We start from the raw sequence: 15,627 nt of genomic DNA, 5'->3' as shown, positions 1-15,627 counted from the left end.
GAGTTTTGATATTTCTTTTTGTCTTTTGTACTGTGCTACAAAATCCCAAAAGACGAAAGATTATCATGACTAATAAAATAATAAGTGGACACTGTAACTTGTGATCATGAGATATTGCATAATTAACTCTTGGGATCTTCACTCTTTTAATAAAACATACATCTATACTATGTTTTTAACTACTCTTCCTTTTGTTCTCTCTCCAAGCTTTTTGCTTCTTCTTCCACCTTTGGAGAGCAATCTTGTCCGACTTCCACCGTTGATTCCGAAACCGTTCTCTCCCTTTTAGCCAATCGGCGTAATCCTTACCGGGCTCACACGCGATGAAATCTGCCAACTCCTCCACGTCGCTTCTAAGCAGGTTGCTTTTTCCGGCCATACACCACAGAAATCTCTCCCCATTGCATGTTTCCTCTTCAACAGCAACTCCTGAATCCGAACAATTCTCTGGATCTTTAGCTTCAGACATCTTCCTGCACGACCATGGAGTTACATGTACATTGATTAGAGATCTCATAAACGTGGTTATCATCCCCATGAAAGCGAAAAGAGGAAAAGATCAATAGGACTTTTGCTGGTCTACAAGGTTTTGTACATACCCCAAGTACAAAGTTCGGCTTTTTTGAAACTTCAAAGCAACTGCCCCGCTCAGTTTCCTATCTACTGCTGTCTGTACCATATAGTTATTGATCCATTTAACCATTGATCCATTCAGAAAAAGCGCAGAAATTAGAATTTTGTGCAAAGAGTTATTAGTTGTTACCTCCTCAGCTTTACCAGAAGCTTCCAAGTCTTTAGAACCACTGGATGGTATGGAAGATGACGGCCTTTCTGAGTGACAGACTGAATCCCTAAGTTCTTCCATGTCACCCCCTTCTAGGATAAATAAATACAGAGATACCACCATTCCAAAAATGGAGTTCTTCATTAGAAAGTCAAGCTTGAGTGCAGAGCTTACAGACAGCAAGCCTGAAAAATGCATAATCATCCACTTAGATTTCACATGTTTGTTAGGATGAGACTCCATTCTACCGCGCATGAAACTTTGACCGGGCAAATGAACACTGAACTGTTCAAAACGTTGAACAACATCCATCATGGCTTTGTATTCCTTGCAAGCTCTAACATCTCCTTCAGCTTCAGATTGACGCCAGTTGCAATTCCTGAGAACCCGGATGACTTGCAACATCGAATAACTCATCAACTTCAGTGTAGATGCAAGCAAATATAGATCTTCCATACTAGATGCGTTGTATTTTTGCAACACAGAGTCCATGACATCATCAGAACTAGCTCTAAGTATCATGGAACCAAGAATTGATAAGGTCTGCGACAGCATATTTTCTGAGCAGGAGCTATCAAATACACATAAGCTGCTGGCCTTTGCGTATGCAACAGAATACGCTACCAACTCACTATTTTCTCTCTTGGCATTGTTGCTTTGATATGCACCCCATGACTCCTTTAGCTTCACTGTGAGGTGATTAACCTTTTCCAGTGTCGAGGGCAAAAGAAGGTGTTTAAAAGCCACCCGAGAGTTACCAAACTTCCCAGATGGACCATTCTCACCCTTACGTATGTTCCATGTGTACAAAACAACAGACTTTTCAAATGCGTCAATATAGCGATCAATAAGCTGAAGGTCTGATCCCTTAACACATGGAGGTGAACATATACCGATGGCTTCAGAAACCAATAAAACCACATAGGCATGAATCATTCTTGGTGCAGAGGAAATCACCGGGTTTTGTAGCAAGGATAAAGCAGCACACAAGCTTATCTGAGGAGTTGTAAACGCATTAGCTTGCGTCCAGCATAATCTATCAACACACATGCTTATCATCTTCTCATCAGAAGTTGAGATGATAAAATGTGCAGAAACCATTTCCACCACACCGGCCCTATCATGCTTACTGAACAGTCTACACGAGGAGAATGCAGAATCGACTAGGAAAAGCAGATCTCGAATTGACTTATTCACCAATATCTCATCCATGAAAGCCTGGACATATACAGTTAGGGACATAATCAAAATGCCATTGAACATAACATTGTTTAAAGAACTTGCAAACTGTCTTGAGTAATAAAACGATCCACATATTTGTCAAAATTTACCTCAAGCCCTCTCCAAAGGAATGCATGGCGGGGATCTAAAGATCCATCATGAGCGATTACAAAAGAACAATCCCCATTCGTTGCATGGATCAATCGACTGAGGATCGAGAGAAGAGTTTTAGCTTTCTCTAGAACCAGCTCTTGTTTGGGCAAAAGTAAAGTCATGATCTTCATACAACATCTTAAGAACAGAACGGCTAATTCAATACGTTCTTCTGAAATTGCAAATGTGGGACAAGTTTCACCGTTCTGTTTGAATAAAGTAGAGTGTAGGCTTTCGAAAATTCTATCCAGCTCCGTGAACAAAACATCAGAGAGGTTACAAACATCCTCGAAACTGATCAATTCCACTTGCTCTCCACTGAGCTTGATATTCCAAAATCGTGAGGCAACGTCACAAGTCTCCCAATTTACTGGTTGAGCAAATGATAAATGACTCAAAGTGAACAAAAGACGTTTGAAGATTGGCAGCTTAGAAACCTGGAAATCAAAAGGACTCAGATTCTCATTTCCAAATCCCCAAACCCTAAAGTCCAGACCTTTACTCAATAAACTTTTTAGGAAACTACTCAAAATCGAAGCAATTCCCAGTAAATTCAGAAGAACAGCTAATTGAACAATCAGTCATAAAACGCAGCAACGATTAAACGGAGATAAAATTTGGTATTGAGGAAATTGCAGAAACATTGTACCTGAGCGGAAGCAATAGCTGAAGCAAGGGATCGGAATAAGTTGCCTGGATCTGAGACCTTTCGCTTGGCCGTCATCGCCGAAAGGGAATTGAAGATTAAAGCTCGTGTCGGCGAGGTTCTCGATTTAAGGGACTTCTTGTGTGGCGGGAAACTACAAAGCAAGCGTCATTTTTGTGACACGCAGTTTATTCTTATTTTTATTCAAGAAAAAGGCCACGTTTGGCCCACAAAGTCCTGACCATGGCTCTATCATTCAGGGATCTTCTGATTTGTTATCATTTTGAGTTTTCACATATTTGTGTTTATGGAAGCTGTGGCAATATTCAACTTCATTACCCTGTAAGTTGAGGGCTTGACTAGCTCTATATTCCTCTTGTTTGTGAAGTTAACAGGGACCGTTTCAGTTCTTTACCATTTCAAGAAATGTGTTGAACAGTCTTTAGTTTTGATAGAGACACAGTTTTGTTATCACCACGGGGTACAAGGGGATTGGCAATTGCTAGTAGCAGGAGAGAACATTACACAGAATGTTGAATGCAGATGTACAAACCATCACATTTTTTGTGTCACTGGATTCGTGGATCCATAACCATGTCCCATTTAGATATGCATTGATTATAATTAGCACATTACTCTGAATTTCATTGAGTTGCGAGTCTTGTAAGCATCTATCCACCTATACCCTTTTGGCTAATTTATAGTTAAACAGGCAAATAAATTATAGAATTGGTGGTTCTTTTGACAAGCTTAGTCTCAGAATTTTGACAATCTTTAGTCTCAGAATAATCTGGGCAATAATGTAAATGACTTTCTTCGATATTTTGTTCTCTATGATTAGTTTTCCTTTTTTTTGACTGGTTGAAAAATGTTTGAGAATGGAACTTGGTGCTAGGTGGGTCCGAGACAGAGACATTGCGTATCAGTTGTCACTGTGCCCAATTTAACACTTGGGCCGATTCGTAGCGTACGCGACGTTTCTACTACGTCGTGGGGCCTAAACTCACGATGATACAATACAATGGCTACTTGTCACGTGTACCTCTACTAGCCTTGCAACTTATCTATCGTCATTAAATGCTTTGGTCTCGTTCACAATAACAACACTAGTTTGCTTCTGTTCTTCACCCTGCCTTCTTTTGGATTTTATAAATTATATGATATTGATATACTAAGACTATTACTTTGCTAAGAAAACACATAATTTCAAGGCTAGTAAGAAAACACTTAATTTCATTTTTTTTAATAACCGTAAACAATTATTCAGCCTCAGTTACATTTATCTACCCGAAGAAAGAAAAAACGTCCCAGATAATGGAGAGGAAAACCACAAAACGACTGTTTTGATAGTGATAAATTGGAATTGATAAATGTAATCCTTTTTAAAGAAGATAAATTGATAAATAAAGTAATTGCGTTCAAAACGCACTGAACGCTCTGAATGCCTTGACTTAATCTAAGATGCACTGAATGCAAAACTAGTGTAGGTCCATACTCCGTGGTTTTCTACTGCCGACAGAGAGAAATAAGCAAATCCAACTTTGTAACTAATTAATGAATTTTACGAAAAAACCAAAAATACAATAATAATGAAAAATACACCGTCGATAAGAAAGATAAAAAGAAGGGAAAAAATACAGCAAGACTTCCAAATATGTTGTCAATATTATTATTATTATACAATATAAAGTGGAAAAAGAAAAGGAACTTTCTTGCATGTGTGATATTGACATAAAGAAAAGCATCAGAAAAGAAAAGAGAAAAAGTCCTTAATTATGGCTTTTCCCTTACGTGGGCTTTGGTAGGTAGTTGAATTAATTTACAATTAGCTTTTAATGTGATCGCAAAAGCATTGAACTATATGCAGCTTGGTACAAGTACTACGACCAAACTTGATATCTATCCATATGCAACTCTTAAATTAGATCGCATTTGACGTTACTATTTGGTTGAGTCCTACATTAGCATTCAAGGTTTTGTGTTTGAACAATAGTTATGGTTAATTCTCACGGAATTTCGCTACTTTTTAAATGAGCAATTACAGACATAGACACAAAAATAGTTATTTTTTAAAAAAAGGGAAATGTATAGTTTAACTTTGTTACTATTATACACACTCACAGTCACATGTAAATGTCATCAATGTTATCACAAAATAATCACGTGTAAATGTCATGAATGTCATCACAAAATAATAAATACCTGTATTCAATTAGAGTTTCTATGATGATGTATCATGTTTTTGTATAACTAGAACTATCAGGTGTAGCACAACATTGTGTCTATTATTTATGATAACAAAACAATTTATATAACTATACTCAATAATACAGAACTAGGAGGGGATCCACAGACAAGTTAACAAAACAAAGTAGAGAGACTACAAATGATCACTGAAACAATCGAATAAAGAAAATGGAATCCGACATGAAACTAGACTCCAAGTGTGTGTTCTTAAGCTGACATAAAGATGATCAAAACCATACTTAAAACTGTAGTTACCGACATAACGGCCATACCATTCGCAGATGACTTTTTATCGCCTGGAGCTCCTCCCGGCGCACTGATATCACCGGAGCTTGACGGACCATCTCCGGAGGGACCCATCGCCGAACCTGATGGACCATCTCCCGAGGGACCCATCCCCGACGGCGAGTTGGCTGTCGGCGAAGAAGAAACAGAGGAAGGAGATCCTCCCGGAGCAGAAGATGGAGAAAGAGCGGAAGAAGATTTTGGTGCCATTGATCCCGGCTGTGAAGAGCCCGGAGCAGTGGACGGGGAAGATGATTTAGGTGTTTGAGGTGCTGGCGGAGAAGCCATCGGAGAACCAGGGGAAGAAGATTTAGGTGACATTGAACCCGGCGGAGAAGTCACCGGAGCAGAGGACGGAGAAACAGGGGAAGAGGATTTAGGTGCCGGCGGAGAAGTCGTCGGAGAAACAGGGGAAGAGGACTTAGGTGCCATTGAACCGGGAGGAGAAGTCGTCGGAGAAACAGGGGAAGAGCCCTTTAGGTGCCATTGATCCCGGAGGAGAATGTCCCGGAGCAGCAGCTTGAGGAGGAGGAGCGGGACTTCTAACAGACAAGACGACGACAGTAAGCTTTTGTCCCTTCTTACAGTTATCTTCATTGCCGCTGATGAAGTAAAACGGACCAGAACGATCAAGCGAGATCTCAGAATTTCCATCGTCCATTTTCTTGATCGGATTCTTGGTATTACATCCGTCGTAATCACCCTTGTTCACCTCTAGCACAGAGTCCGCTCCCTTGGCGTAGCTGAAATCTGCAAGAATCAAAATCGAGTCTCAGACAAAAACATACACAGAGTAATAACGCATGACAAGTGGGAAACAGAGTGAGAGATATATACAGAGTGTGTCGTGAACACGGAAACGGCTTTTTCCAGCCCAAGATTCGTAATTTTCCGGCGGGTTTGGAACCCACGCGCCGCTCCCTCCGACTTCAAACCTCCGTGCGTCGGAGAGCGTCGAGAGAGAGAGGAGGAAGGCGAAGAAGAAAGTAAGGCTTTTGGTTTTTAGAAACGCCATTGTTTGAAAAAAAAGCTTAGTGAAGATTATGAGACGAATGGGACTGTGTGTATATGAATGAATATATATAGAAATGAATTCAGGTTTTAAAGGTGGAGAGAAAAAAACGAGAATAGGCTAAGGAAAGTGAAAGCTTTTTGTCTTTATGATAGGGAGAGATCAAATTATGGTAATACGTGTTTAAAATTGAATCTCGTATCCACTTGTTTCCTTCATTAAAAGAAGAGATTTCTTCTTCGTTATCTACCGACGTGTTTAATTTATTCTTTTTGGGATTTGAAACTATTTAACATCTATCGGAAAAAAGGAAACCTTTTAGTGCTACTACGAGTTTATTACGCGTTTTAGCTACACAGATTGTGGGAAGGAATCGGATTCAACGGTCAATCTCAAAAGTAGTGATCATTTTGAGGATAGATGACTAGCAACGAATCATATGCCCTTGCATTATTTTGATTTTATGGGCTGGGCTTAGGTATGGGCCCTGTCTCTCACAATCACTTTTCTTTACACTGACATGCAACAAATTCACAGTTTATCACAAGCATCAGTCTTTGGTTACTGTCGCTTTAGGGACACGTGAGAAGCACAATGATGAGCCACCTGTTCATCTCTTGACACTAACTCGGTCCTCATTAACCTCCAATGGAGCTGTATATACAGGAGAGAGAGACTCATACGTTGAGCTCAACGAAAAAAAAAATGGCGGCTATGTTTTTAGCAAAGAGAGGAACCATAAACATGTACAGAGCTACTTCTTTACACAGGAATTACAACAACAATACTAGATCTGTTGCTGATGGAGTCATTCCCATCACTATCTCTCGTTACTTCTCATCCCACGTTAGTTCTTTTTTTCTGCTGTCTTTGAATTCGTCGAAGTTAAAAAGAAGTCTGACATAGATGATTCATATTAGGAAAGATTAATAGAAGAATCATTTGAGGTTTTCTCATATATGATATCACTTGATTCTTCCAAAACTTTGCAGGCAAACAAGGGAAGCGATAAGTCAAAGGAAGAGGGAATGGGGACAACAACTGATGGTAAGGCTCCGAATGTGACAATGAGTGATGCGGCGGACTCAGCTAAAGATGGATTGAAACAAGCCATCGACGTAGCCACTGAGGAGAGTGGAGATGCGAGCAAGCACAAGAGTGCAGACAATGATGAAGGAAGTGAAGAGAATGTAGCTGTGGGTGCAGATGGAACCGTCAAAGGCCAAAATCAGTCGTCAGGATGATACTATACACATACATCAACTTGTGTAGAAAGGATATAAGTAAAAATAAGTTGTAAGAAATTGTACTTGAGTTTGGGGCAAGAGAATAGTTTACTATATAACAGTGTCATTTACTTGAGTGAATTCTATATTCTCACCATTCATAAACTTTCCGTTTTTACTTATTATTACAATTTGTGATTTGAGATGATATCTAACATTCACACTTTCTTAATCTACCATCTAGCTGGTGTTGTTCTTGTTGTCTCTGTCTGTCTGTCTCTCTCTGTGTTTGAGCTACCAAACACTACGTTTATTGGTTACCAAAATTGTTGATGAACCTCATTGCAAAATCCAAAACTCTTGTGGCCAGTCGCTTGATGCGGTTTATCTTCCTCGAGATGGTTTCTTGGAGGGAGTGAGCTTCCTGAACCCAGCGTGTAATAGCATAACTAGAGAGTGACACAGAGAAGAAATATCAGAGTTCATAACCGGCCAAAATATAGGTAAAGCAGACTTGAGTCACTTGACCGTTGGTTAGTTAGTTACCTGAATAACTGACTGCAAGAGCAGAGAAAAGAGCCATTTGGACATTCAAAAACGTCAGAAGAACTGCAGTCGCTGCAAGTAGGAGAAGCAAGGAAACGAGTTTAGCCTCGTTCTACCATATTATCCATTTAAGAAGTTTCACTTTCTTCAAAATACCAAAACGTTCTTGCTATTACCATGTATAATCCCATTGAACCCAACTTTTTAGAAACCCAAAAGTCTCTCTCTTTGGATTCGTATCAAAACGTTTTCAGCATTGCGTGACTAGAAACAAGCTGAAGAAGTACAAAAATGCAAACCAGAAAGCAGGAGCAAATTGATCGGAAAACTCACCGCACTGTCCAATACCGATCAAAAGTTTCCGAACGGAAGGGTGGCGATCGAACTTCCATCTGTCACTGCAGTACTTGAACAGCTCCCAAAGGGCTAAGCTTGCTAACAATCCCACCAATGCAAGTGGCATCTGATATCTACAATGCACCAGGAGACAAAGAACACTATATTCAACACTTCAATTCCACCTAATTTCCATAAAGTTACTCCATTTTCGGATTCATACATTAACCTAATCGAGCAATTTCAAAGATTTAGACCTAAGTAAAGAGGAAATTAATAAGAGTATAGAATCCATACAATGCGCAAGCGAAGAAGACGATGAAGAGCGTAGCGTAATTCCTGGCGAATCGTTTGATATTCTCATGGACTCTCATTCTCGCTTGCTGAGAAGACGACGGGAACGAATAAGAGTCACACGTGCCAAAGAATCCGGTGGTCCACGGAGGCGTATCGCCTGAGAAGTCATCGGCGGAGAGTTTGGAGAAGGGATTGATGGTCAGAAGAGAAGAGAGAGTGACGAGTCGAGAAAGTAGAGAGGCGAAGAAGCCGCTGGTTATGGAGGAAACAACATCGTCAGAGGACGAAGAAGGTGCAGCAGCTGAGGATGACGATGAGGTCGAGGCCGTGGCGGCGGCGGCTGCGGCGGAGGTGCGGTGATCGAGAAGCTCGAGGTAGCCGGAGTCTCGGAGCCAAGATTCGAAAGCAGGATCGGGAACGCTTAGCGAGAGAGGATTAGGAGAGAAGGCCATTGTTGTTGTCGCCTCGATTCTCCTTCGTCGTCGTCTCCTCGGTCTTCCCAAAGCATTATTTTGTTTTTTTTTACAGATAATTGCTTACTTGAAATGATGATTTCATTGAAATCCATAATCTCTTCTAAATTGCTAAAATAGTCCATTCAATATCAGTTCTTGCTAATTAACTCTTGGATTTTTGTTTTGTAAAATGATTTAAACTAAAAATATCATCATGTTTCTGACCAATCAGAGACTGTAAATTTGTCACATTGACATAAATTTGTGATAGATGTATAGCTTGTTTATAACATTGTTCATTAATATCTCTGAGTAATCACAAGATTTAATATTATTTAACCACACAATTACATAAAATACAAGTATCTAGAAACATTGAAATCTACTAATAACTCTTCTAAAATACAATAATAAGTTTTTACTCCAAAATTACCATAACTTTGGAAATTTCTAGAACACCACAAGATTTGGGTAACAAGATATAACAGTTAGTATTTGTGAAAAACTGAGAATTACCTTTTATTCTTAGGAATTATTTGAAGCTTTTGTTTATGGGTCAGGATTATAATAGATTAATAATCCCTTACAGTCGACACATGTTAATGACTAAGGAGTGTGATTGAAAACATGGATACAAAACAAACAATATACAGAAAAGTGGACATTCATGCATAGATAATCAAGTTTCATTTTTTTTTTAACATTCAAAGGTTCTTTTTAAAAAATAACTATACAATGTATAAAACAATATTATGGATATACGTGTTAATTAACTAGTGGTTTTGAAATATCCGTACAGAAAAGTATAAAATACACGTGTCTAAAAATGTGAGTAACAATGATTATATAATAGTCTACATCATTGTAACAATACAAGATTTTTGATTTTCTTACTTTTTGTATAATAGGTAATATATTGAATATAATTCACCCAAACATTTTGACCAAAAAAAATCTACCTAAAACACATATATCAATTCAGATACGAGTTAAATCTAAATCACTGTATTTAGCCAAGTATATACGAGTTAGATATATTATACTCAGTTTGTCTAATGTATCAGTGTGATTCATGACAACTGTATACATAGAATTTGAATTTCATGACTCTTTTTGGGAAACAACTTATGCAAAAGTGATCTAGAATTTAATTCAAAAGTCCATTTCAAAATGATACGTATCAATTAACTAGAGAAAGTTTTTAACAAAAATACTAGAGTGCCACACGTGTAGCCTTAAGCGTCTTATAAATAAGAAGAGAGACGAGACCATTCTTCTCATCATAAGTTTTAAATCCATTTTTAGAACGAATATTGATAGATCGAGAGAGAAAGAAAATGGTGAGACCACGACTGCTTGTAGTGTCCATGTCGCTTCCGGTTACTGCAAAGAGGATTGGAGAAGAGTCTTGGTCTTTCACCATGAGTCCTGGTGGTCTAGTTAGTGCTCTTCTAGGTAAAGAAGATATACAACTTTCGTGATATACTACTTAATGAATTTATTAAACATAAACAATCGGTTTTGATATTCCATTATAAATCTCTTGAAGGTTTGAAAGAGTTTGAGACCAAATGGATTGGATGGCCTGGAGTAGATGTTCATGATGCGATTGGAAAAAAGGCACTCTCCGTTGCCCTAGCTGAAAAGGTATATACGTACATATTTAATCTCATAGAGTCATATATGATATATGGTTATGTTTTTTTTTTGTTTTTTTTTTGTCCAAAGATATATGGTTATGTTTTTTTGATGAAAAATATATGGTTATGTTTCATTTTGTAACTAGGAACTAGAGGCTGAAAATTCGATTGTTGTTGATCTTGATTGATAGGACGATGATGTCATGTCTCGATTGATTCAAACCCCAATTTTGACGTTTACAATTGAAAAGTGATTTAAAAAATCTGCACATTTAATATAGAACATTTTTAAATTTTCATAAGATAGTTTTTCAATATGCAAACGCAAATGTTAACGTAAAAAGGGAGATAACCATTTCTCAAAAAAATAATAGGAGACTGTTTTTGTTTGAGGTTGGTGTTTGCGTTCATAAAATATTTTGTGTGTGTCAAATGCTAAAGATAATTTTTAAAAAAATTTCAAGTTCAATTCAAAAAAAAAAAAAAAAAAAATTTCACATTAGTAAAAGCAAATGCAAACGAAAACGCAAACAGGAAATCGAGTGTTTAATTAGTCATGCATTGTCATGATTTTCTTTTTGTTAAATATAATATGCATGATGATTTAACTCTATTGGTTTTGGTTTGCAGGGGTGTATCCCAGTGTTTTTGGAGGAAGTTTGTGATCAATACTATAATGGCTACTGCAACAATATTCTGTGGCCGATTTTTCACTACTTGGGAACACCACCAGAATATCGCAACGATTCAACCATAACATACCAGTCACAGTATGATGCATACAAAAAAGCAAATCAAATTTTCTTTGATGTCGTAAAAGAGCATTACCAAGAAGGAGATGTGGTTTGGTGCCATGATTATCATGTTATGCTTCTTCCTCAATACCTTAAAGAGTACAACAGTAAGATGAAAGTTGGATGGTTTCTCCACACACCATTCCCTTCCTCCGAAATGTACAAAACGCTGCCCTCTCGATCCGAGCTGCTTCGTTCTGTTCTTACTGCTGATTTAGTCGGGTAAAATATCTTTTAACTTTCTAAACAGTGTAGTAATTACATTGGCTTAAAAAATGGGTAAATTATGTTAGTAATTTTTTTTTTTGTTCTTTTGTTTCTAGTTTCCATACCTATGATTTTGCAAGACATTTTGTGAATGCATGCATGTGTATTCTTGGAATCGAAGCAACATCTGAAGGAGTTGTGGATCAGGGCAAAGTCACTCGAGTAGCTGTTGTAATGACCCGTCTTTAAAATCTCTTAAGATTGATTGATTTTTTTTTTTTTTTGCTATGATTTAATTAATGAACATTTTGTCTTTTTTTTTTTGGATTATAGTTTCCAATTGGGATAGAACCTGAGAGGTTCATAAACACAAGTGAACTTTCTGAGGTTATACAATACATGAAGAAGTTCAAAACCGATTTCGGGGGCAGAAAGGTGGATTTTATACCCTTATGATATATAGTTGATGCTTTAAAGAAGAAATGATTTAACATAATTGTTTTTGTTGACAGTTGATATTAGGTGTTGATCGTCTTGATATGATCAAAGGAATTCCACAAAAATATCAGGCTTTTGAGAAATTTCTAGAGGAAAATGAAGATTGGCGTGGTAAAGTTATGTTACTTCAGATTGCAGTGCCAACAAGGAATGGTATTGGAGAATGTAAGTTTTTTCTATCTCTTCGTCTTCTTTAGCTAATAATACGTATGCGTCAAACTCATAGGATTGTGTTTGTGTCCTATTACAGATCAAAAGATCAAAGACCTATGTCATGGACTCGTTGGACGAATCAATGGTCGTTTTGGGTCTATCTCTTCTGTTCCAGTAATTCACCTGGTTTGTTATTTTCTCTCTCTTTTATCTTGTCACGAGTTATACCTTTCTTAAATCGTCTTATAGTTTCTGATAAAGATTTCATCTTTCTATGCAGGATTGTTCTATTGCCTTTAATCAATTATGCGCACTTTACGCAATCACAGGTAATTATCATACTACATGTGATGATTTAGTTAAAGTGCATGGGATTCAACCAATCATAGAACCAATCAGTGCTGAATGGTTTTTCTATATCTCTCATTACTAGAATTAATTTATTCGACGTGGGATTAATAACATTAGCAATTTTTTTGTTGCCATTCATCTTATAATATCCCACTCTAAGATCAAAATACCCATCTAGGGACAACCTGACTCTGCTACCATGTAAAGTTTGTAGGAAGTTTAATCTCAAACCAATTGACAATAAAAATAGTGACATGTGATATCAAATTAGGTCCAATTTATTGTCTATGTAGATCCCTAGCTAATGAGTTTATTTTTCCTTTTTTTTTTTTCCAGATGTGTTGCTTGTAACATCTTTGAGGGATGGGATGAATCTTGTGAGTTCTGAATTTGTTGCCTGCCAAAAAGCGGAAAAAGGAGTTCTCATTCTCAGCGAGGTAACTGAATTTAGATAATTTTGATGTGAATAAATATTCATGAATCTAATGTATCTCTATATATAATGTTCAAAAGTAATTTACATTTGTGTGAGGTTCACAGTTTGCAGGTGCTGGACAGTCGCTAGGTGCTGGTGCTCTTCTTGTGAATCCTTGGAACATTAAAGAAGTTTCTACTGCCATTGGAGAAGCTCTAACCATGTCACCTGAAGAAAAGGAGAGAAAACATCAAATCAATTTTCAGTATGTGAAAACTCATTCTACTCAACAGTGGGCAGATGATTTCATGAAGTATGTGCAAATCAAAACATTAATTCTCTTAAAATCGCATCTCCTTTTTTGCTCTTTTATTCAATGACTTTTACAAACAACTTGTGCAGTAAACTTAATGAGATTACAGCTAAAGCTGAGCTACAAAATGGAAAATTCCCACATGAACTTCCACAACATGATGTGGTTCAACAATATTCAAAGTCTAAGAATAGGCTTCTAGTTCTTGTAAGTTTTAGATATTATTAATTTATCATGCAAGACTCTGATGTACATGCATATTCTTGTGGTCACTTATCTTTATCTGTTCAAAAAAATGTTCAGGGTTTCTATGGAACGCTCACTAAGCTTGACAAAAACCAAGTGAGAAGAGGCGACGGAATGAATCTTGAACTTCACCCACAGCTAAAAGAAAAACTCAAAGCATTATGCAGTGATCCAAAAACAACAGTAGTTGTCCTGAGTAGAAGTGAAAAAAGCAGATTGGATAAAGTATATATCGCTTCTCTTCCTTTTAAAAAATTACATATTTATCTCATTGTGGACTGATTCAGAACAAAAAAAAAAACAGATCTTTGGAGAATACAATATGTGGCTGGCCGCGGAAAATGGAATGTTTCTAAGGCATACATGTGGAGAGTGGGTGACAAAAATGCCAGAACACTTGAATCTGGATTGGATTGATGGTGTCAAGGTTAGTACATATATATATATATATATCTATCTTAGAGCTCAAGTTTGATTATTATTCACCTCAATCTTTTGGGGTTGCTTTGTCTACAGCATGTTTTCAAGTACTTCACTGAAAGGACCCCGGGATCATATTTTGAGACAAGCGAGACTTCGATTGTATGGAATTACCAATATGCAGGTGATTACATTAGACGCATATATAAGGAACTTTAATATACATGCACATTTTCTTGACTCGAATGTAACCTGGATGTTCCAAATCATCTAAACTCAGACTAATATTCAGAGCATATAACAGCCACTTACCTTTTTTTTTGTTTTCCTTCCGATAATACTCATCTTTGGTTCCTTGATCTTTCTTTGTAGATGCTGAATTCGGGAGAGCTCAAGCAAGAGACATGTTACAACACTTGTGGGCAGGACCAATCTCTAATGCATCAGTGGATGTTGTTCGAGGAGGCCATTCTGTTGAAGTCCATGCTGTTGGTGTAACAAAGGTAATTAATTCTATTGTTTCCATAGCATCCATACGCAAGAGATTCTCATTTTTTTCAGATCTGTCATATATGAACTTTTCTTTGTTACCTTAGGGAAGTGCAATGGATCGTATCCTCGGAGAGATAGTACTTCACAACAAGTCGATGACCGCACCAATTGATTATGTCTTATGCATTGGTAGTTTCTTGGGAAAAGTAAGCTATTTATGTAACCAGATATTGATTATAACTTATCATAAAATAAAACTATATCCATGGATTTTGATACAAGGGTTGATTGATATATGTTACAGGACGAAGACGTCTACACCTTCTTCGAGCCTGAGTTAACCAAGAAAACTAAGTCGTCGTCTCCTTCTTCAGGCGGTGGCTCCCCCAAGAAAGTCTCATCGACCGTCGTTGACCTAAAGGGAGAGAATTACTTCTCTGTAGCTGTTGGAAAAACGCACACAAAGGCTAGCTACTTCCTTCACTCATCTGATGATGTTGTGCAACTGGTCCAGAAGCTTTGCACACAGAACAATGCATGATTCATCATATGGTGCCCTGTTTCTGCTAAGTTAAAGTTTGGCTAAATGCTACCAATAAAGATTTTCATATGTTATTTTGTCCTTTTGCAAAACTCATTTTAATGTTCTCTCTTTCTCAGTTTCTTTCTTTCTCTATTTTACTATTTTTTTTTTTTTTGTTGGACATCTCTATTTTACTATTTCTCCCTTTGTCTTTTTCCTTCCTTAATCTATAATGGAGAAAAAATCTTATTGTTTCTTAGACTTCAATCGGTCCATCATATATCACATGATTTTTCTTGTGTTGGAAAAGCTGCTAATTCAGAAGGCAAAATCTTAAACAAATTTTGTTCTTCTCTTAAGCAAATAT

At 37.4% G+C, this 15,627-nt stretch overlaps 5 protein-coding genes across 6 annotated transcripts; 2 read left to right on the top strand and 3 right to left on the bottom strand.

Moving 5' to 3' along the window:
- Positions 1–52: 52 nt before the first annotated feature.
- LOC18028152 lies at positions 53–3,072 on the bottom strand. The gene is made up of 5 exons (XM_006413004.2): positions 2,808–3,072; positions 2,116–2,595; positions 764–2,002; positions 600–670; positions 53–473 (listed from the first exon to the last, which is right to left on the bottom strand). The coding sequence occupies exons 1-5, from the start codon at positions 2,880–2,882 to the stop codon at positions 176–178; spliced, it is 2,163 nt and encodes a 720-aa protein (XP_006413067.1). The 5' UTR covers positions 2,883–3,072; the 3' UTR covers positions 53–175.
- Positions 3,073–5,073: 2,001 nt separating this feature from the next.
- Positions 5,074–6,436, bottom strand: LOC18028151 (early nodulin-like protein 2). Its single transcript, XM_006413003.2, is given in 3 exon segments — positions 5,074–5,814; positions 5,816–6,086; positions 6,174–6,436. Coding segments are annotated over 3 exon segments (1,005 nt in total). The 5' UTR covers positions 6,352–6,436; the 3' UTR covers positions 5,074–5,258.
- A 558-nt stretch (positions 6,437–6,994) lies between these two features.
- On the top strand, positions 6,995–7,704 carry LOC18028150. Its single transcript, XM_006413002.2, has 2 exons — positions 6,995–7,194; positions 7,341–7,704. Exons 1-2 carry the CDS (start codon positions 6,997–6,999, stop codon positions 7,590–7,592), a joined length of 450 nt encoding a protein of 149 aa, XP_006413065.2. The 5' UTR covers positions 6,995–6,996; the 3' UTR covers positions 7,593–7,704.
- Positions 7,655–9,260, bottom strand: LOC18028149 (PRA1 family protein H). Its single transcript, XM_006413001.2, has 4 exons — positions 8,754–9,260; positions 8,454–8,590; positions 8,121–8,192; positions 7,655–8,023 (listed from the first exon to the last, which is right to left on the bottom strand). Exons 1-4 carry the CDS (start codon positions 9,203–9,205, stop codon positions 7,959–7,961), a joined length of 726 nt encoding a protein of 241 aa, XP_006413064.1. The 5' UTR covers positions 9,206–9,260; the 3' UTR covers positions 7,655–7,958.
- A 1,267-nt stretch (positions 9,261–10,527) lies between these two features.
- LOC18028148 (probable alpha,alpha-trehalose-phosphate synthase [UDP-forming] 4) lies at positions 10,528–15,438 on the top strand. 2 transcript variants are annotated; one of them, XM_006413000.2, is made up of 17 exons: positions 10,528–10,663; positions 10,758–10,855; positions 11,479–11,864; positions 11,966–12,080; positions 12,183–12,284; positions 12,362–12,512; positions 12,598–12,686; positions 12,781–12,829; positions 13,188–13,288; positions 13,392–13,579; positions 13,669–13,786; positions 13,883–14,050; positions 14,130–14,252; positions 14,342–14,429; positions 14,618–14,748; positions 14,842–14,943; positions 15,042–15,438. In XM_006413000.2, exons 1-17 carry the CDS (start codon positions 10,546–10,548, stop codon positions 15,276–15,278), a joined length of 2,364 nt encoding a protein of 787 aa, XP_006413063.1. In that variant the 5' UTR covers positions 10,528–10,545; the 3' UTR covers positions 15,279–15,438. The 2 variants fall into 2 exon arrangements, with proteins under 2 accessions (XP_006413063.1, XP_024005525.1); XM_024149757.1 differs by having other exon boundaries at positions 10,546–10,663; positions 13,392–13,581; positions 13,644–13,786.
- The last annotated feature ends 189 nt before the right edge of the window (positions 15,439–15,627 follow it).

Source organism: Eutrema salsugineum, unplaced genomic scaffold, assembly GCF_000478725.1.
Source record: "Eutrema salsugineum unplaced genomic scaffold, Eutsalg1_0 scaffold_1, whole genome shotgun sequence".
Lineage (NCBI taxonomy): Eukaryota > Viridiplantae > Streptophyta > Magnoliopsida > Brassicales > Brassicaceae > Eutrema > Eutrema salsugineum.
Note: the sequence above shows the minus strand (reverse complement) of the source record. Positions and strands in the feature narration are given on the sequence as shown.

Excerpts from the sequence above, each read along its gene's own strand:
- LOC18028150 (XM_006413002.2), top strand. The coding sequence starts at position 6,997 with ATGGAGCTGTATATACAGGAGAGAGAGACTCATACGTTGAGCTCAACG. Across the intron at positions 7,195-7,340 it reads CTCGTTACTTCTCATCCCAC|GCAAACAAGGGAAGCGATAA; the intron begins GTTAGTTCTTTT and ends AAAACTTTGCAG.
- LOC18028148 (XM_024149757.1), top strand. The coding sequence starts at position 10,546 with ATGGTGAGACCACGACTGCTTGTAGTGTCCATGTCGCTTCCGGTTACT. Across the intron at positions 10,856-11,478 it reads CCGTTGCCCTAGCTGAAAAG|GGGTGTATCCCAGTGTTTTT; the intron begins GTATATACGTAC and ends TTTGGTTTGCAG. Across the intron at positions 13,582-13,643 it reads GGCAGATGATTTCATGAAGT|TGACTTTTACAAACAACTTG; the intron begins ATGTGCAAATCA and ends TCTTTTATTCAA.
- LOC18028152 (XM_006413004.2), bottom strand. The coding sequence starts at position 2,882 with ATGACGGCCAAGCGAAAGGTCTCAGATCCAGGCAACTTATTCCGATCC. Across the intron at positions 2,596-2,807 it reads CAGCTATTGCTTCCGCTCAG|GTTTCTAAGCTGCCAATCTT; the intron begins GTACAATGTTTC and ends TTTGATTTCCAG. Across the intron at positions 474-599 it reads AGCCGAACTTTGTACTTGGG|GAAGATGTCTGAAGCTAAAG; the intron begins GTATGTACAAAA and ends ATGGTCGTGCAG.
- LOC18028149 (XM_006413001.2), bottom strand. The coding sequence starts at position 9,205 with ATGGCCTTCTCTCCTAATCCTCTCTCGCTAAGCGTTCCCGATCCTGCT. Across the intron at positions 8,193-8,453 it reads GATCGGTATTGGACAGTGCG|CGACTGCAGTTCTTCTGACG; the intron begins GTGAGTTTTCCG and ends TCCTACTTGCAG. Across the intron at positions 8,024-8,120 it reads TCTTGCAGTCAGTTATTCAG|TTATGCTATTACACGCTGGG; the intron begins GTAACTAACTAA and ends GTCACTCTCTAG.